At 40.5% G+C, this 15,839-nt stretch overlaps 1 protein-coding gene across 1 annotated transcript in view; it reads left to right on the forward strand.

The window, feature by feature from the left end:
* INPP4B (inositol polyphosphate-4-phosphatase type II B) overlaps positions 1-15,839 on the forward strand; it is a 371,943-nt gene that overhangs the window by 1,414 nt on the left and 354,690 nt on the right. Inside the window, exons 2-5 of the mRNA XM_039391277.1 lie at positions 147-207; positions 7,927-8,064; positions 8,751-8,841; positions 15,332-15,427. Coding sequence (XP_039247211.1) covers positions 172-207; positions 7,927-8,064; positions 8,751-8,841; positions 15,332-15,427 — 361 coding nt within the window. The 5' untranslated portion in view covers positions 147-171. The remainder of the gene's footprint in view (positions 1-146; positions 208-7,926; positions 8,065-8,750; positions 8,842-15,331; positions 15,428-15,839) is intronic.

Here is a 15,839-nt window from a genome sequence, read left to right on the forward strand (position 1 = left end):
ACCTTGAAGAAGGTGCTGGGTTGTGTAGCTTGTATACCCGTGGACTTTAATGCTCTGCCTTTTGTGATAAGTACTAAGAATGTTTTAATTTTTTCAAGTTCACTAGTACAAACTTTCTCCTTTTTTAATTTTATTTATTTTTCTAGGTATCTTCTGGAGCCAGATGGGAAGATGAGTCCACTCAGGAGCTCAAATAGAACTCTGAAAGTAAGAAGAACTGAAAGCAGGATGCCAGAGACATATTTATGGAAAGGGGTAAAGTGAGACCTTAACTGGGCAGAGAATCATGTGAACAGTGGAAAGAGAAAGAAAGTTTGGAGGTATGAGAAGCTGCAAAGGTGCTCAGATACACTGGGGTTTATGAGAGAGTAGGGGAGGAGAAGTGAAGAAAGGCAGTTGGTGTTGCAGGCTTATATGATGGAGTAGAAAAAACAGAGGGATGACAAGACAAGCAGTTGCCACAAATAGCAGAGGAGCAAATGTGGAAGAGCTGGAAGAGTTATCTGAAAAGGTGGAGGCATACAGATGGTTTGCAAGCACATGAAGATTTGGGGAATGCTGAAAGCACGAGCAGCTGCAGATTAGCAGGATCAGGGGCTCCTGTGAGCTGGGAGATCCAAGGGCTCAGCAGGAGGTCAGTGCTTTGCCCTTTGTTTACACAGCGCTGCGGGTGGGAGGGCAGGCACTGCCCGCTGCTTGGGATAAGGGATCAGTCTCCCGACAGCCCCACAGTGCGGGACCATTCTGCCTGAGCCTGGTCACAGCCATCACTGTGTAGATGGGGCAATTTCTCCCAAAAAGCCGCAGAAAGGTCTGAAAATCTACAGCTCTGATAAAAATTAAAATTGTTAGCTAGAACTGTGTAGTTGCAGGGAGGGTAATTCTAGCGCAGAAGCTTGGAAATAGTAATGTCGTTTGCGTCCAGATGTCCAAGTGTGCATACTCCTTATTTAATGAATGTGTGTCAAGTAATAGAACTGGCACTCAGAAACAAGTGGTTGAGAGTTACGATGTTTCGTTGAGTCACTCAATGTGCCTGTGATCTCAGAGCTAAGAATAACCTGGACTTGTGGCGATGATTCCAATCACAACCTTGCTATTAGATATGCAATTACCAATCTCTAATTACTAGCTAAATTTTGGAGCTTTGACTGTTCCTCTGTTTACAGTGAAATCTAAATATATCACTAACTTGTGACAAAATGAAAAATAAATGAATTCTTTAGTGAATAAAATATATCTTCAAATATTTTCTCTGAAAAAGTAAGAAAAAAAAACCCTCATGTTTCATCAAGAGCAAAAGTTATTGTTAAGTAATAATTACTCTTACTGTGAAACAGCACAAATAGCAGCAGAAAGTTTATCACCGTGGCATCTCCATAACTCAAGAGTCCTAAAGACAGTAAGGCAAAAAGGAAACTTTTTACTAAGAATTCTGGATTAAAGATGTCCTATCAGCCTACAGGCATTTTTGTCCTTGTGCACAGAGATGAATGCTTTCTAGCAGAACGTTTTGTAGGTAAGGGGGCTGTCCTAAAGGCTGGTGAGGCTCTGGGTGCAACATCTGCCCATTCCTTGTGCCACCCACATGAACCCGTCTAACGTGCTGGACTTCCTGCTGGTGTAGAGGCATCCACACTGGATGTACGGTGGTGAGTTCAGTCTCCCTGAGTGGCAGGATCCCACACACTTGCAGGAGGTTCACGGTGTCTGGCAGTGAGCGACGTATGGCTTGGCTGTGTGGTTGCATCACTGCTAAATCTGGTGCAAGACAGGCACCAGGAGGCCGGGGGGAGATGAGGAGCTGCCTTCCCTTCTCAGTCACAGGTTGGGTTGGAACAGTTCCACCGTAACATGAAACTGCACCGTGAGTCAGGAGCTCCTGAGCGCTGATCATGGCCTCGATATCAACTCCGTGGGTGGCTGCAAACAGCTTATTTAACTGCGGGTTGGTATCTGTTGAGTGTAAAGAGTAGTAGCCAGGCATTTGTGAGCACTGTAAGGTTCAATTAGATAATGTTTGCTAGGTATTAATTAAGTGTTTTCTTTTTGGAGTGTTGATTAAAAATGCCTGAATGTTGAATCATCGTGTTCTAGTTGTACACTGTCACATGTCCCAAAGGTTTATTCATCTGATAAACAACAGGGCACAGGTTTATTTATCCAAAAATCAAGACAGCGCAGCATGTGGCCCCAGTGTCTTACTGAAACCTCTTATCATGATGCAATTATTTCTTTTTGAGGAGAGAAGCTTTGATTTGACGGAGCTGTTTTGCCTCCTGCAGATACAATCTGCCATGATTCAGTTTTGCATATATAATATAAATATATTTGCCATGTCAAGGAGCAACCTCTGACTGAACGTGCCTTTATTACTAAATCTGTATTAGTTTTTCTCAGTTGCAACAGAAAGATGTTGCCGAGATTGCATTTGGTATTCAAGACCTGTGCAGTAATTGCCTTGAAAGGGAGGAGCTTCAGACAAGTAAGTGACTATTAACAGCTGTGATTAAAGGCTGCAGTCCAGCCATGGTGGGAGATCTAGGTTGCTCCTCAGCATTTTTGTGGCAATAATCTGCCACAGCGTTAGGCTGAGACATCGAAAAGTTTAAGGAGAAACAGGCCTTAAAAGACCTACAGTGGGGATTGTAGGGCCAGAAAGGTGATGCCTTAGAAGGCAAGCATATCCACATGAGATAAATGGATAGACTGGATCTACCACGGAAAATTTCCAGGAGTAAGAAGCATCTCTGTGGTTTAGCATCTCTGTGGCTCAGATTTATTTTGACCGAAATACTGTGTCTAGATTCAGGCTTCTTTGCCAGATATATCTGCCTTCTTCATTAAGTCCTCTGTCTCAGTAAGGGGTTCAGCTTGTCCACTGTGATGGGTGTGTTTTGTATTTCATCCTTTTACTCAAGAGGATAACTGGCAAATCTTTGCACACCATCTTTCTCTCAGATCTCCGTTACATGCACGAACCAATTTGCTTGTTACCAAATATACTATTCTCACTGGTGTCTGTCTCACTGCACACCCTAAAGAAAGTGACTGTACTACCCATAGCAAAACAATGATGCTTGGTTTGATATTTGAGCAATTGGAAACCTAGCTGTGCATTAAACTCTCTTTGGTCGTTCTTCACTTATGCCTTTGTGAAATTTAGAATTATATCAGTGAAATCCCACCGAGGTCAAGAAGGTACCCAAACGTTCACAGCAACTACCCAGAGGCAATGCATATGCCAACAGCTTAATGTTTCACCAGTGAGATGTGCATAACTTTTCAAAGCCCTGACAGTCTAAGAAGTGAACTTCTGGTGGCTCCATATCTCTTCTTTTTATCTTGCACTGCACAAAATGTTCATGGTAAATGTCCCAGATTTTAAAGTTGACATAAACTGCTTTATGTCTGGGATGTGTAAGGCTAGATGTTTAAATGTAGAAAATCAGACTAAGTTATGCCAAACTCGAATTTATGCAATCCTTTATTTATTTTACTTGTGCAAATGCTTATTTTGCATGCATACATTTGCAATACAAATGCAACTTGAGTGTGTTCATATGAAAATGTGGCATTGTGTAGGAATTTATGTGCAGTGATACATACTATTTTCAGGAAAAAACTTGTAATGGTGATCATCTCTTTCAAGTACAAACTGCTCTTAAACCAAGAAAAGTGGGTCTATATGAAGAGGTTCATTTGATAAGTGATACATTTGATAAAATGCAGATACCTGCTGAGGAAATAGCCTGTTTATAGAAATAGAGTTATACATCAACCCCGCTATCTGACAGAAAGTAATAAAAGTTGATTGCCTGCAAGGTCGTCTGTGACTCAGAAATTAGACAGAATATGGACTGTGGAAGTCAGCTGTGAGGCTATGACAGAGAACAATGCATACTTCAGTGAATCCTCCCCAAAAGATGCGTCAAATATCACACCTTTCTCAAGAAGGAAGAGATTCAGGAGGTGAAGAAAATATCAAGCATTGTACTTCACTGCATAATACGCACAACTGGCTTAACAGGTTTTTCCCAATGTGATATTTCTAACATTTTAGTGGTATGTTGGTTAGTTGCACATGCATCCAAATAGACATGGATATATATTCTAATTTGTAAAAATGTGACAGCATACTTCATTTGGAAAAGCAGCAGATTTAGCTTAAGTTAGACTGCTGTTTCTTTTATCAGTTTTTAATGAGGCACTAGGCAGAACCCATACTGAAATCCACAGCCGTTGGCTGACACATACAATGTCTGCTGCTTAATGAAGGAGTAAATTGTATCATAAATCTCCTATTTTTATTGCCATTTCTTTGTATGAGGAGTGCAAATCACCTTTCGAACTTATCCATTTCTGCTGTCTCCTTCTTCATATATTATCTATGTGTATTGTAAAGGATACCATAAAAGGATGTCATTTGTCCAAGACCAAATATCAAAGATGCTGTCAGATCTCCTGGTTATATGTTTTATGGATGACATTTGAAGGAATAACTGAGGACCAAATGCATATTATCATTAAAAACAAGTCCAAAAATATAAGGAGAAACGAAAAAAAAAAAGTAGAAAGTAAAGTTTCACAGAACAAAACATTTACCCCTGATAGACATGCCCATGGCTTGATTGGTGTGTATCTTAAAAGAGGTGCTTCACCTAATTAGAGCCTGAGGATTTTCCAGTATTAAAATGAGTATGTATCCTGTGAGGAATCCAGCACCCCTATGCACCTTTTTTAGTGGTTACCTTACATTTATAACACTTCTTTCACTAACCCAGCATTTTGGCTTGTATGGAATCCCTTGCCCTGAGCTAAAAAATGTTTCAGTATATGCCTGATAATGTGGAACAAAAGAAATCTCATTATTTTCAGTGGGACGCTTGTAATGCTCAACTGGTCATCATTGCCTGGGACTTTTCTGCTCTGCTGATGTGTGCAGCCTCATCCTGAGTGAAATAATCTACTGTGTCTTGAATCTTATCTCCTGTCTTGTTTTGCCTTGTGTTTGCTGAAGCAGATAAGATCTATGCACCATGCAATATCCATTTTTAAACTCTGAGGTCTTGGTGCTTCTCTTAGTTTTTTGGGGGGCCTTTGTTGTATGAGAGGTTTTTTTGGTTGTGTTTTTTTTTTCTTTTTTTGATTTTTTTTGGTAGCATACATAGAGTCTAGATTTTCTCTTACTTCCATAGTGCTGGAACTACCACTGGTCGGGCTTCATCTGTTTCATGGACTGTATGACTTCATTTGTTCTAATTATTTTGCCAAAGATTAAGCATTGGTTTTCCCAGGGTCTGAGCATTTTGTTCCAGGTCATAGCCATGATTTTTCTTCTTCCACTTAAGCCATCAAAAATCCCAAATGAATTTGTCAGTTGTACATCACTCACAACTTTCTCTCAGCATATTTTTTCTTTTTTGGTCTCTGTTTAAAAATATGCTGCTTGGACCTTAAGGCAAACTTCAGAGGTCTGCAGTTTCACCACTAGCTCCCTTCTGACTCTTGACTCTTTCCCAGCAGCTGTTCACATATAGTTCTGAAGCAAGTAATTGTTTGATTTATTCATGTTTCATTTTTAAAAGAGTGTCCCAGCTGATAAGTCCCGACTCAGTATTTCCTTGGTTATGTTCACGATACTCTGACTTATTCATTAAACACTCTGTGTTGAAAATTTCTGACAGGAGTTCCTTTCATCCTCAGTCATCCTTCTGACTGCATCTAACCTACACTGCCTGATGGAGATATCCAGCTTAGGTCCCGCCCGAGCAGGGATGTCTGCAAAGGTGTCTGACTTCCAGGTCAGGACATCCTGAAACACTAGAGAGATCATACACATTGTGTGAACTGAGTAGGTTCACCTAGCAATGAAGTCCTGTGGAATGAGGAACACTGTAGCTCTGGACAATAATGAGGGAAGGAAAATAAAGAGTATTTTAGGCAAATATGCAAGCATGTTTAATGAAACAGAAGTCAGATGCAGGCCCACTAGCATATATCCTCCAAAATCAGGGGCAACATAAGAAGTGAATTATGTTGGTCTTGTACAGACATCCATGAGGATTTCACACTTAAGTGAGCAGATCACAAGGACTAATTTAGCCCTAAGACACAGGGTAGTCACACTGGTAATCGGAATGTACAATTAGTTTCTATCTTCTGCCAGAAATGTCAATGCAGTTTAGTGGTTGTTTTGAAGAGTTTACACAGCTGCAATTTCATTTACCTATTAGAGTGTGGGGTGTTTGCTTTTTTAATTCAGCTCCAATATTCAAATCCCCTGAAGAATTCTTAGCAACAAAGCAATATATCTTAATTCAGAATATTTTGGTTTAGAATCTGTGATAATCTTCAAAAATAAGCCATCCTGTCCATATTTTGACCCTTTGTGTGGTATTACATGCACCAACTCAAATGCATAACAACAAATGCAATTTAAACCATTTTTTGGTTTGCATAGATGAATTCTTTGGTTTGGATCACTAAGAAAATTTTCTGTACCAAAAGCTCACTTAAGATCCATGACAAAAAGTATTATGGGGTACAGGAGAGCAATGCAGGGTCAAAGGTATACTTTGAAACGTGAAACTGTGTAAACATATTTCTATTTGGATTCCATTTTAAATTTCAGCACAGATGGAGCCTGTGATAATTCAATAGTGGTGGTATTTTGTCTTCGTCTGAAACCACGATCTGACATGTTCTTCACTTACAGTAGCTGCTGAGGGGAGCTTAGGTTAATGTGTAAAATAATTGCTTCTCTGAACAGTTGGGCACAGGCTCAATCAGTTCCAGTTTCAATATCAGATTTCTTTTAATCAGAGGGAAGTACAGTCTTTTTCTGATGCTCTCTATGCACTGAAATTGGTTGGAAAGAAAATGCTTTGAGCAGTGCAGCGTAGAAGCAAATGTTCAGTGTTATAAATAACATGATTATACAAATATACTGACCTTATGGAGTTTATTTATGTTGAATCATGTGTCAGGGACTTTTCTGTCCTGATTTCAATGATCTCATTCTTCTGGGAGAGGACTTATTTGAAGTAAAAGTTAATTTCATGCAAAGCATTAATATATCTAGAAAAATAACTATTTTTCTTTATTGAAGACAAAATTCTCTACTGCCTATTATCTACAATATTAAAAATGAAAACTCACCAGTGATGGCCTAAAACATTTTAAAAAATAAGACAAATCCAGCCCCATCTTTTTAAGAATTACCTGGTTTATACTGTCATAGAACTTGATATATACTTTATATGGAACTTACCCAAATAAAAAGCAGACAGTTTTTTCGTGTAGTTGTTCCATATGTTTGGGTATCCTTATTTTCCTAGAAAGATTTAAGGCAATGAGAGGACCACAGATGGTTTACAGTGTCATAAACTGCAGTAGGAAAATGTGGATAACAGAGAAGAAAATTAATTTTTATTTAAGTGGCTATAAATTGCTCTTGGTTTGTTAATGCTCATTTAGCTTAATGTAAATCAGACACCTAACAAATATATGGAGTGTTCTTTGTGATTAAAAGAATTGCCATTCCAGTTTTTCAGCTAAGATCTGGCTTGGGCTGGTCCCCTGGTCAGGGCTAAAAGGTACTTGCCACACTTTAGGTCAGTCACCTTCCACTCCAGCTGCTCACCAGCCAAAACTTCAGTTCTGACATAGGATTTTTGTCTTATGTGGTTCTTTGCACAGCTTGTTATCACTGTCAGAGTAACAGCTCCCTAAGTTGTGTTCAGTTTCTGAGTTGGCTGCTACTATTTACCTGCTGCGCATCTGTATTTCTCCTAGTGCAGGAGGAGTATCTGCCTCTCAGAGTAGATCAAGAGAGATTGGGATAAATTGCCCAAACCCCTTTGTCTCTGAGGGCAATGGCTGATTGCACAGACCACTGAAATTTTTGTTTCCTATCTGTATTAGACAGGCCCCCTTCAAAACCAAACCATGACCAGTGGAGATCTTGTCCTGCACCCCACCATGAGAAGAGAATCCTTAAGGCAGCTGACACACCTGTGCTCAAGCAGTGTTCCCAAACCAGACATGCCTGGCCTCTATTGGGTACTTTCAAGTCCTGCTTCCTACCAATACTCCTCAAATACTAATGCTTTGGAAAGTAAAAGGCCTTTAGTGCTTGGTCATTTAAAGTTGGTTTCCCCTACTCTCGTAGAACCCTTGCAAAAGATTAATTGTGGCCCACAACTTGCTTATGAAGTAGACATCACTGCAGACAGTCTAAATCATTCACCAAAGGCCAGATAATGATTTTACAGCACCTGGGACTCTCAGACAATTATGCTTGACATTATTTAGTAGAGCAATTTGTTTTTGTTTAGATTGTAACTTATCTGTATTTTAAAAGTGGATCAGGAGGAAAAGAAATTACACCTGCACTTTCAAAGTGCTTTGTGGGTATCAGCCTTACTAAAAGCCAATAGGGTGCGTGTTCTAAAATTACTTAGATGCTTTTGAAAATCCACATCTATAAACCTTAACACTTTTCCTCATGAAGCTCCCTCTCACATACCCTTATAAATATCTGCAAAACCACCTGATTTTCTTTTTGTGACTCTTTGTCATACTACTTCTTGATGTGATACCCACAGAAAAGATCCAGTTTTCTTTCTGTCATCATTCCTTTTTTTACTGGCCTTAATAATCTATTTGTTATCTCTTCTCTCTTGGCTCATATTTACATTGGCAGTGTTCAAGAACTGGATTACTCCTTCCATTTTTTGCTTTTCCAGGATGTCCTTGGGCATGGCTTGCTTCACAGTGAACATTTCCAGCCATCACAAAGTAATAATGCACCAACTTTGCACGGCAGGGAAAAAGCAAGTGAGTATTACATGAACATAGGTGCATCTGACAACCTACACAGGGAGTGTTTGCCACTCCAGTGCTAAGAAGAGCTTCAAAATGAATGGAAATTACCAAAGTCTTGTTCATAATTTGGCCTTAATATGCATGCTTATGTCCTGACAGCAAGATTGTAGACAACATGCCATGAAAAGATGTTTCATTTAAGTAGAGTAGTGTAGCATTGGAAATATAAATAGGGATTGTATAATATGAAAACAGATGCTTAAATAAAAGAAGTTGGTATTTGTCTGGAAAGAATGAAATGAGACTGATTTTTGCTTCATTTGGATAGTTAAAATAGAAAAATATAACCATTATAGTGCCAGTGACACACTTGCTAGCACAATAGAAATAATCAGGATTCCAGTTTAATGAGATATTGTAGAACGTGAGAACATTTTGAAGTGCTAATGAAAAAGAAAGAAGTGTTATAAGCTGTAGAAAATGGTAATTATTGGTGGATAGTAACACATTTAAAGAATAGTGACAGTTCCATATGAAAAAGCGTTGTAAGAATGTTGATTAGCTTAACTGGGACAGGAAAGATCTACAGAAAGAAGGGCCTCAAAAGAAGAGCAGCCTTGCTCCTGTCCTTGCAAAGCATTGACTAGTATTAATTAAAACTGAGACAGGACAAAGCTGAGGGCATGCATAATAGCACAACTCCTTTTATGTGCAACATAATTCTTTTCATGTTCTTGCAGCCAACAAAATATCCTCTGAATGGCATTGACCAACACAGGTGAGTGTAGTATTGCAGAGAGTTTGGAAGAACTACTAGTTGCAGATCACGTTGCCTTGTCCCTAAGAGCTTGCATGGGTAAAATGTTCCAATTCCAGCTGTTGGTTTGCATTGTCCTCCCTGTGTGCTAGGTAACGTGGAGCAGGAGCTCACTACCCACAGGACTTGGGCATGCTGGTCTCATTTTGTGTAACCACTGGCATAATATTTAAGCCCTCTGTAACTTAGTTTTTCGCATGGAACTGAGAGCCTGGTAACGTGATGCTTCTGGCGTGGCTTTGTGCGTCATATTTTTGTAGATGATGAGACAGTCCTACTGGCAGGAGCTTTCGGTAACTAATACAACTGGATCCTGGTCTGGGATGATTGAGCGTGATCCAGGTCTCAAAGGGCAGTTACAACCTCTCCTTTGTTCTGAGCAGCTGCTGTGCCTTTCCCAGTTTCAGCTGGATGTGTTTCTTGTGAGCTCTACAATCCCACTTCTGGGTCTGGAGCAATGGCAATAACCTGCTTTCTCAACAGGCCCCAGATGATTATACTAAGAACCATGAAACCATCTTTGCCTTTTGAGGAAGACAGTAAGAATCCAACCAGCCTGGCTTTAGATGCAAAACAGGGAAGCAGCAAGTGATAACCTGAGTTTCTATCTGCTTTTATTTAGTAAGGTCTGCCTTGGTCACGCTAATCACTGGCACAATTCATACCATCTCCAGGAAGAAGGATTAGATCCACTTTTTCCTAAAATGTCTACAGGCTTCTCTATTGATGTGACAAATTTGTAATTTTGCAGATTCTGGGACTGCACCTTTACTATGAATTTTGTACTCCTAATTGCTTTCAGCTTAGTAGGAATTCCATTTAATCTCAAAACACTCCACTGCAGCAAACCCTATGCAATCAAAACTTTTCCTTTAATTTGTTTTTTATTTTACCTTATTTATGATACTGAAAATACTTTTTAAAGATACATTTAACATAAAATGAAGACTTCTTTTTTATTCAGAACCATCTAATGCCATTCTCAAATACCTTATCTTGCTTGATGTAAACATCATTAATTTCTTAAAACTGAAATAAATTACCATCCTGATCATTATCCTCTGATTTGTCAACTGAAGTTAGACCACATCTAATGGTAATGCTATGTAAAATCTGATATGCTGGGAATATATAACATATTGCTGAAGGGCATGGTGATAATCAGATTTGTCTAGACATGTAAAGCACAGTTTTGATGCTGTGAATTCCTCCAGTTGATTTCATGAGTTTTTGAGACTCATGATAATTTAACTCAGATGTAGTGTGGGATTTAGAAATTGTAACAGCCTCAAAGTTTTTAGCAGAAAAGCCACTGACTTCTTAAAATAATGAGGCCACATCCCCATGTGTTGTAAATAATCTTGTAAATCATGTGTGTGCTATTTTCATTATTTAATGTATTCAGTAAGCTTTTTACTTAATGCAGGTACTTGTCTGTCTGAGGAGGAACAAATTTAGACATTAGGCAGTAGAGTGTATCCACTTGTTAGTTAGTGGCGCGCTCTCTCCTCCCGGTAGCCCTGCAGCTGTGAGCTTTTGCAGTTCACTACGCTTCTCTCATTCCCACGCAGCACATGGTGGCTGCAGCAGGAACCGGCGCTTACACGCAATCCCTCCCCACTGTGGCTGAGGAGCAGTGGAGCAGGTCAGGAGAGCCGTGGTTTTCCACTGCAGCTCTGTTTGGTAGGAATATAACATCGTCCCAAACACCACCGGCGGGCTGGTCGCGCGTTTTAAAGTTGCCAAATGAGAGGTACCACGGTTTTTAAGCTGGTCAGTGGTGTGGCCAATCCTGCAGGCAGGTGCCTGCATGCTGCCAAAACTTCAAAGCCCTGGAAACACCACAGATTTTCATACCTGTTTCTTCAGTTCCCCTTGCTTTCCCCCAAAGTCTGGTGTACAAGCAACTGGCAAAAAAACGCCTCTGCTGATGGATGTGTTCATCTGAAGCACTGATGACATTCCATTTGTCAAGCTGAGCCTTTTCCCATCTCAGTTTGAGTTTGGAGTGCGGATTCTCCACACTCATTTTCCCATGTGGAAATAGATGTTTGTCTTTCCCTCTCTCTTCCCCTCCTCCGCAGCCTGTCCACAGACACTGTAACAAAACGTAAGCTGGCACAGGAGGCCCGGCTGTGCTGAGCATGGCTGGGTGGGCTGAGGGCAGTCTGTCTCCACTGTCTGTCTGTCTGTATCCATCAGTCAGCTTGTCTGTCTGCACTGTCAGACTGCACAGGAGCAGTGGATGACTGAGCAAGATGGGCTGTTTCATAGAAAGGGCAGCCTCTGCCCCAACAACACCCCAGCTGGGCTGGTCTCCAGCCCCCCCACAGCTGTGCCAGACTCTGCCCTGCCAGACCCCCAGTGGGAAGCCCCCACTGCCCCCAGTTCCCATTCCTAAGGGAGCAGCCAGCTCTTGCTGTACTCAGAAAGAGTCACATGGAGAATAAAGGCTTGGAAATCACAGTGACATTTAAAAAACAAATTTCCATTACTGAAAGATATACTCGTGTCTTTTTTTTTTCTCCCAGGAGAAACTTATAACAACCTGTTTATTCAGCTTGCTGGTATTAACGTAGCTGCTCTTTGCTGCTAGTTAAACTTAGAGAGAAAGATTGCATAAAGAAAATAAAATTTACCTTCCTTTTAAAGGTGTGGCTTGAAAAGTTTGGTTTGTGAAACCCAGTTCTAGCTGGGAGCTGTCTGACTTCCCCAGGTAAAATAAGCCCAATGTGGAATTGTAGTTCAAAATCAGGAGCAAAGAGTGTAACCTAGAAGCTATAGAGGAGACAAGGATTTAACTGGAAAAATTCCAAATGGTTTAATCTGCTGGAGATGACCTTAGGAAGGGTTTTCCAAGAGGCTCATCTGCTTAGCAGCGTCATCACCAGGAGACCTCTGTAGGAAAATAAATGCCAACCAGTCAAGCCAGAGTGCATGAGCAGGAAAGACAAGAGGTGAAGAAGTTGAAAAGTTAACTGTACAAAGGAGGCAGTTAATTTCTTGTAGAAAGGTAAAATATCTACATAGGAGAAAGAAGGAGAAAATCTTTTATGCAAGGCTGGAATGATTGTTTCTCAAAGAAGAGAAGAAAATCCTGAAGAATGATGGAAAACAGAATTCAAGGCTTTGAGAGCCTGGGCTTGAGCGCTTACAGTGCCTTGTGGGAGTAAACGAATCTCTGCTCTGTGGACATGTCTCCAAGTACCTGTAAGGGAAGGAGTGTTCCCTCTTTCATCTGGGGTTTCTCAGCACAGGGTCTAGCTGTACCTCTGCTCGTGAAAGATGTTGGAAGAACTGGCATAGCCAAAACTAAGGTACAGGTGTCTTGTCCTTCCACCCTGTGTCCACATATAGGTGTCAGTGTTGTTGCACCTGAGGAAGAAAAGCCTGACTGTAAACTTTCATTTGCCAGCTGTGTTCCTTCAGCAGTATCTTGGTTTGTTCGTCTATCTGGCTGCTTTTTTTTGTGAGTTGCTGCTGAAAACAGTAGTCCACTCTCCTCTGATGCCTTCAGCACAGAAGGTTTGAAGACACAGGTGTTTTTGCTGTGAAGTTAGTATGTGACAGCTTGAATGTATGGAGCCAAAATAGCAGTTCCCCACATCAGACACTGCATGTGAGCCTTAGTCCAAGAGTGAGGGTTAGAGGAGGGTGCAAATAGTTTTTCCTCAGTTAACAGGAAAACTTGGGGATTTGAGGTAGCTCCCCAGGGAAGCTGGATATCATTCCCTGGGGGTACTGGTGGACCTTAGCATCATCATCAAAATTGTTAAAAGTTGTTCCTCCTCTCTTGAGATCAATCTGAAATGTGGGATTTAGCAGACCACTGAAAAAGCTTTCCATGTTTCCATAGGAGGTCCTGAGGTATAATATTCTTGATATTTGCTGGAAGCAGAATCACCTCTGAAGTATAAAAATAAATTAGGTTCCTTTTCCCTCACTTATATTTTTATAATGCCTTACTCCAGTGTTCATCTAGGAATATATTACTAATTACTAATATTACTAATATTACAATGCAATTATGAAATCTCTTGAGTAAGTGCAGGAATAAAGCCGTCAAATAAGACAAAGTGCTAATAAAATCTTACACAACTTAGGGAATATTACCATAATAACACTGAATGAAAAATAAGTCATACATAAAAAAAATACGGTAACACAATGAAAATAATATAACTATAGTTAAGTGTTACTTAATTAAAGCCCTTTCCCTTAATGTAATTTGATTATACTCCCTTTCCCCTAGGGGTCAAATTGATTCCTGGTGTGACTTGGAAGGAGTGCTAACAGATGGATTTTTGCCTTTGGTTAGGGCTATTCAGAAGTTTGTGTCATGCTTCTTCTGAAGAAGTTCTGAGCAACCTCTTTTGTCATTTGTATAAACCTGAGCCACGGTTTTTCAGGCTTCTTAACATCATGTCCTTGCATGCCCCTGCTCCTTGTGCTCCTGTCCTTGAATGCCTTCTAATGATACCAGAAATGTTTGCTTAAACCCCGGCAGCGGAGTCGTTCTGCTGCCTGGGGAATTCTCGCATCAGTAGATGGAGCTGTACCGCGCAACAGGAGCTCCTTTAGATCCACATCAGCACAGGCACTGCCTTAGTGCGGGTCAGGGGAGCGCACTGGAGGAGAACCTCCTGTCAGCTGTCCTTGCACGCTGCGCTTTGGTCCACAGCACGGAGCAGAGGGGAGAGCACCCCTGCGGGATCCTGACGGGACAGGACCTTCCCATTAGCACAGCAGAGCCTTACCCTAGCATAAAAGTCTGTTTGCTGAGAGTGCTTGAGATAACACTGATGAGAGGTTGATCAGAAATCAATAAGCCATTCTTTTTTTAAATGCCACCTTTGTCTCCTACTAATCAGCTTGTCGACTACTTCATAACTATGAAATTGAGCATTTTCAGTGCTGGCCCGGGATATATTGGCTGCAGTTAGAGGTCTGCATGTGCAGATTACTTTTTTATTAAGTGTGTTTTCTACCTTCTCACTGAAGTAAACAAGCCATCACTTGCTGTTGTTGAATTCATTTTATGTTTGTTTTGGTTATTTGGCAATTTATTTTGTATGACTGCTGGTGTTTGAGCAGAATAGCTGTCTGAGTTCATTAGTCAAACAACGAGTGGGCTACCTGGAGCTATCTCTCCATGCTTGTAAATGACTTGCTAGCATTAAAACTTTATTTCTATCAGTTTTGCTAGTACTTTTCTCAATTTCCAGGTCTGTTAGGCCACACTGCAATCTTCTTTTTTTTCATAGAAGTGTATCACCGGCTCCAGAGAAATTGCCTTATGGTGTTGAGACCCGGTATTATTTTTATTGCTTCAGAAGCTCTCAAAAGGCATGGTGCCCCATAAAGCAAGCAGTGGGACTAATACAGCTTACATCCTGTAAGCTCTCTTGTTTTTATTCTGATTGCACAGCAAAACATGTAGAAAAATAGTATTTAATTTGCCTCCTTTATTGCATTTATGTACTGGACAGATGGATGTTTTAATGATTCCTTTACTGTAAATGCAAAATTCTTTCCCTGTTCACTTTGCTGGATGATTGCTCCATTTAGCACATTCTTGAGCTTGTTTCTTCACTTCCAGGCTAATTAGTTTACAAGGTGCAGTGGCTAGTCTAAACTGTTATGTCAAACTGTCAATACCTAGAATCCATTTTTTCCCCCTTACAGAAACACTCAACCAAACATTCAGTGGAAAAAAGAAGAATGTGAAGGACAACTCTCATTCAGCTGTCATTCCTACGCTGTGTAAACTGGGTGACAAAGGTCAGTGAAGCAATACACCACGTCTCTGCGAGGTTTCCTTGGCTCTTTCAGTGCTTCTCTGCCACAGCAACATCTGAGATCTATACCTACCCACTTTTAGCTATAATCTGTTATATGAAATACTGCTTCAGCAATGTTTTCTTTTAAAAACAGTCATTCTCTTCTGCTGCTGTTCCATATTCTCCCTCGGGCTATATGAGCTTTATGCAGAAAATAACTTGGCATCTTTCAACCAGTGTTTTTTCTCCTCTTTCTCTGAGGGAGGCATTAACTTCTTTCAAGAACTTCTTTCCAGGGACTTCAGACTGATTAAGATATCTTAATCCTCTCTTTGCTAAAAAATTCTGGCTAAATGATGTAGATCTCAGTATTAGCAATGAAAAGTTGTTTCCCTGCCAACCAGGTATGTGTC

Source organism: Pipra filicauda, unplaced genomic scaffold (assembly GCF_003945595.2).
Source record: "Pipra filicauda isolate LSUMZ 115617 unplaced genomic scaffold, ASM394559v2 scaffold92_size2517590_pilon, whole genome shotgun sequence".
NCBI classification, from domain to species: domain Eukaryota; kingdom Metazoa; phylum Chordata; class Aves; order Passeriformes; family Pipridae; genus Pipra; species Pipra filicauda.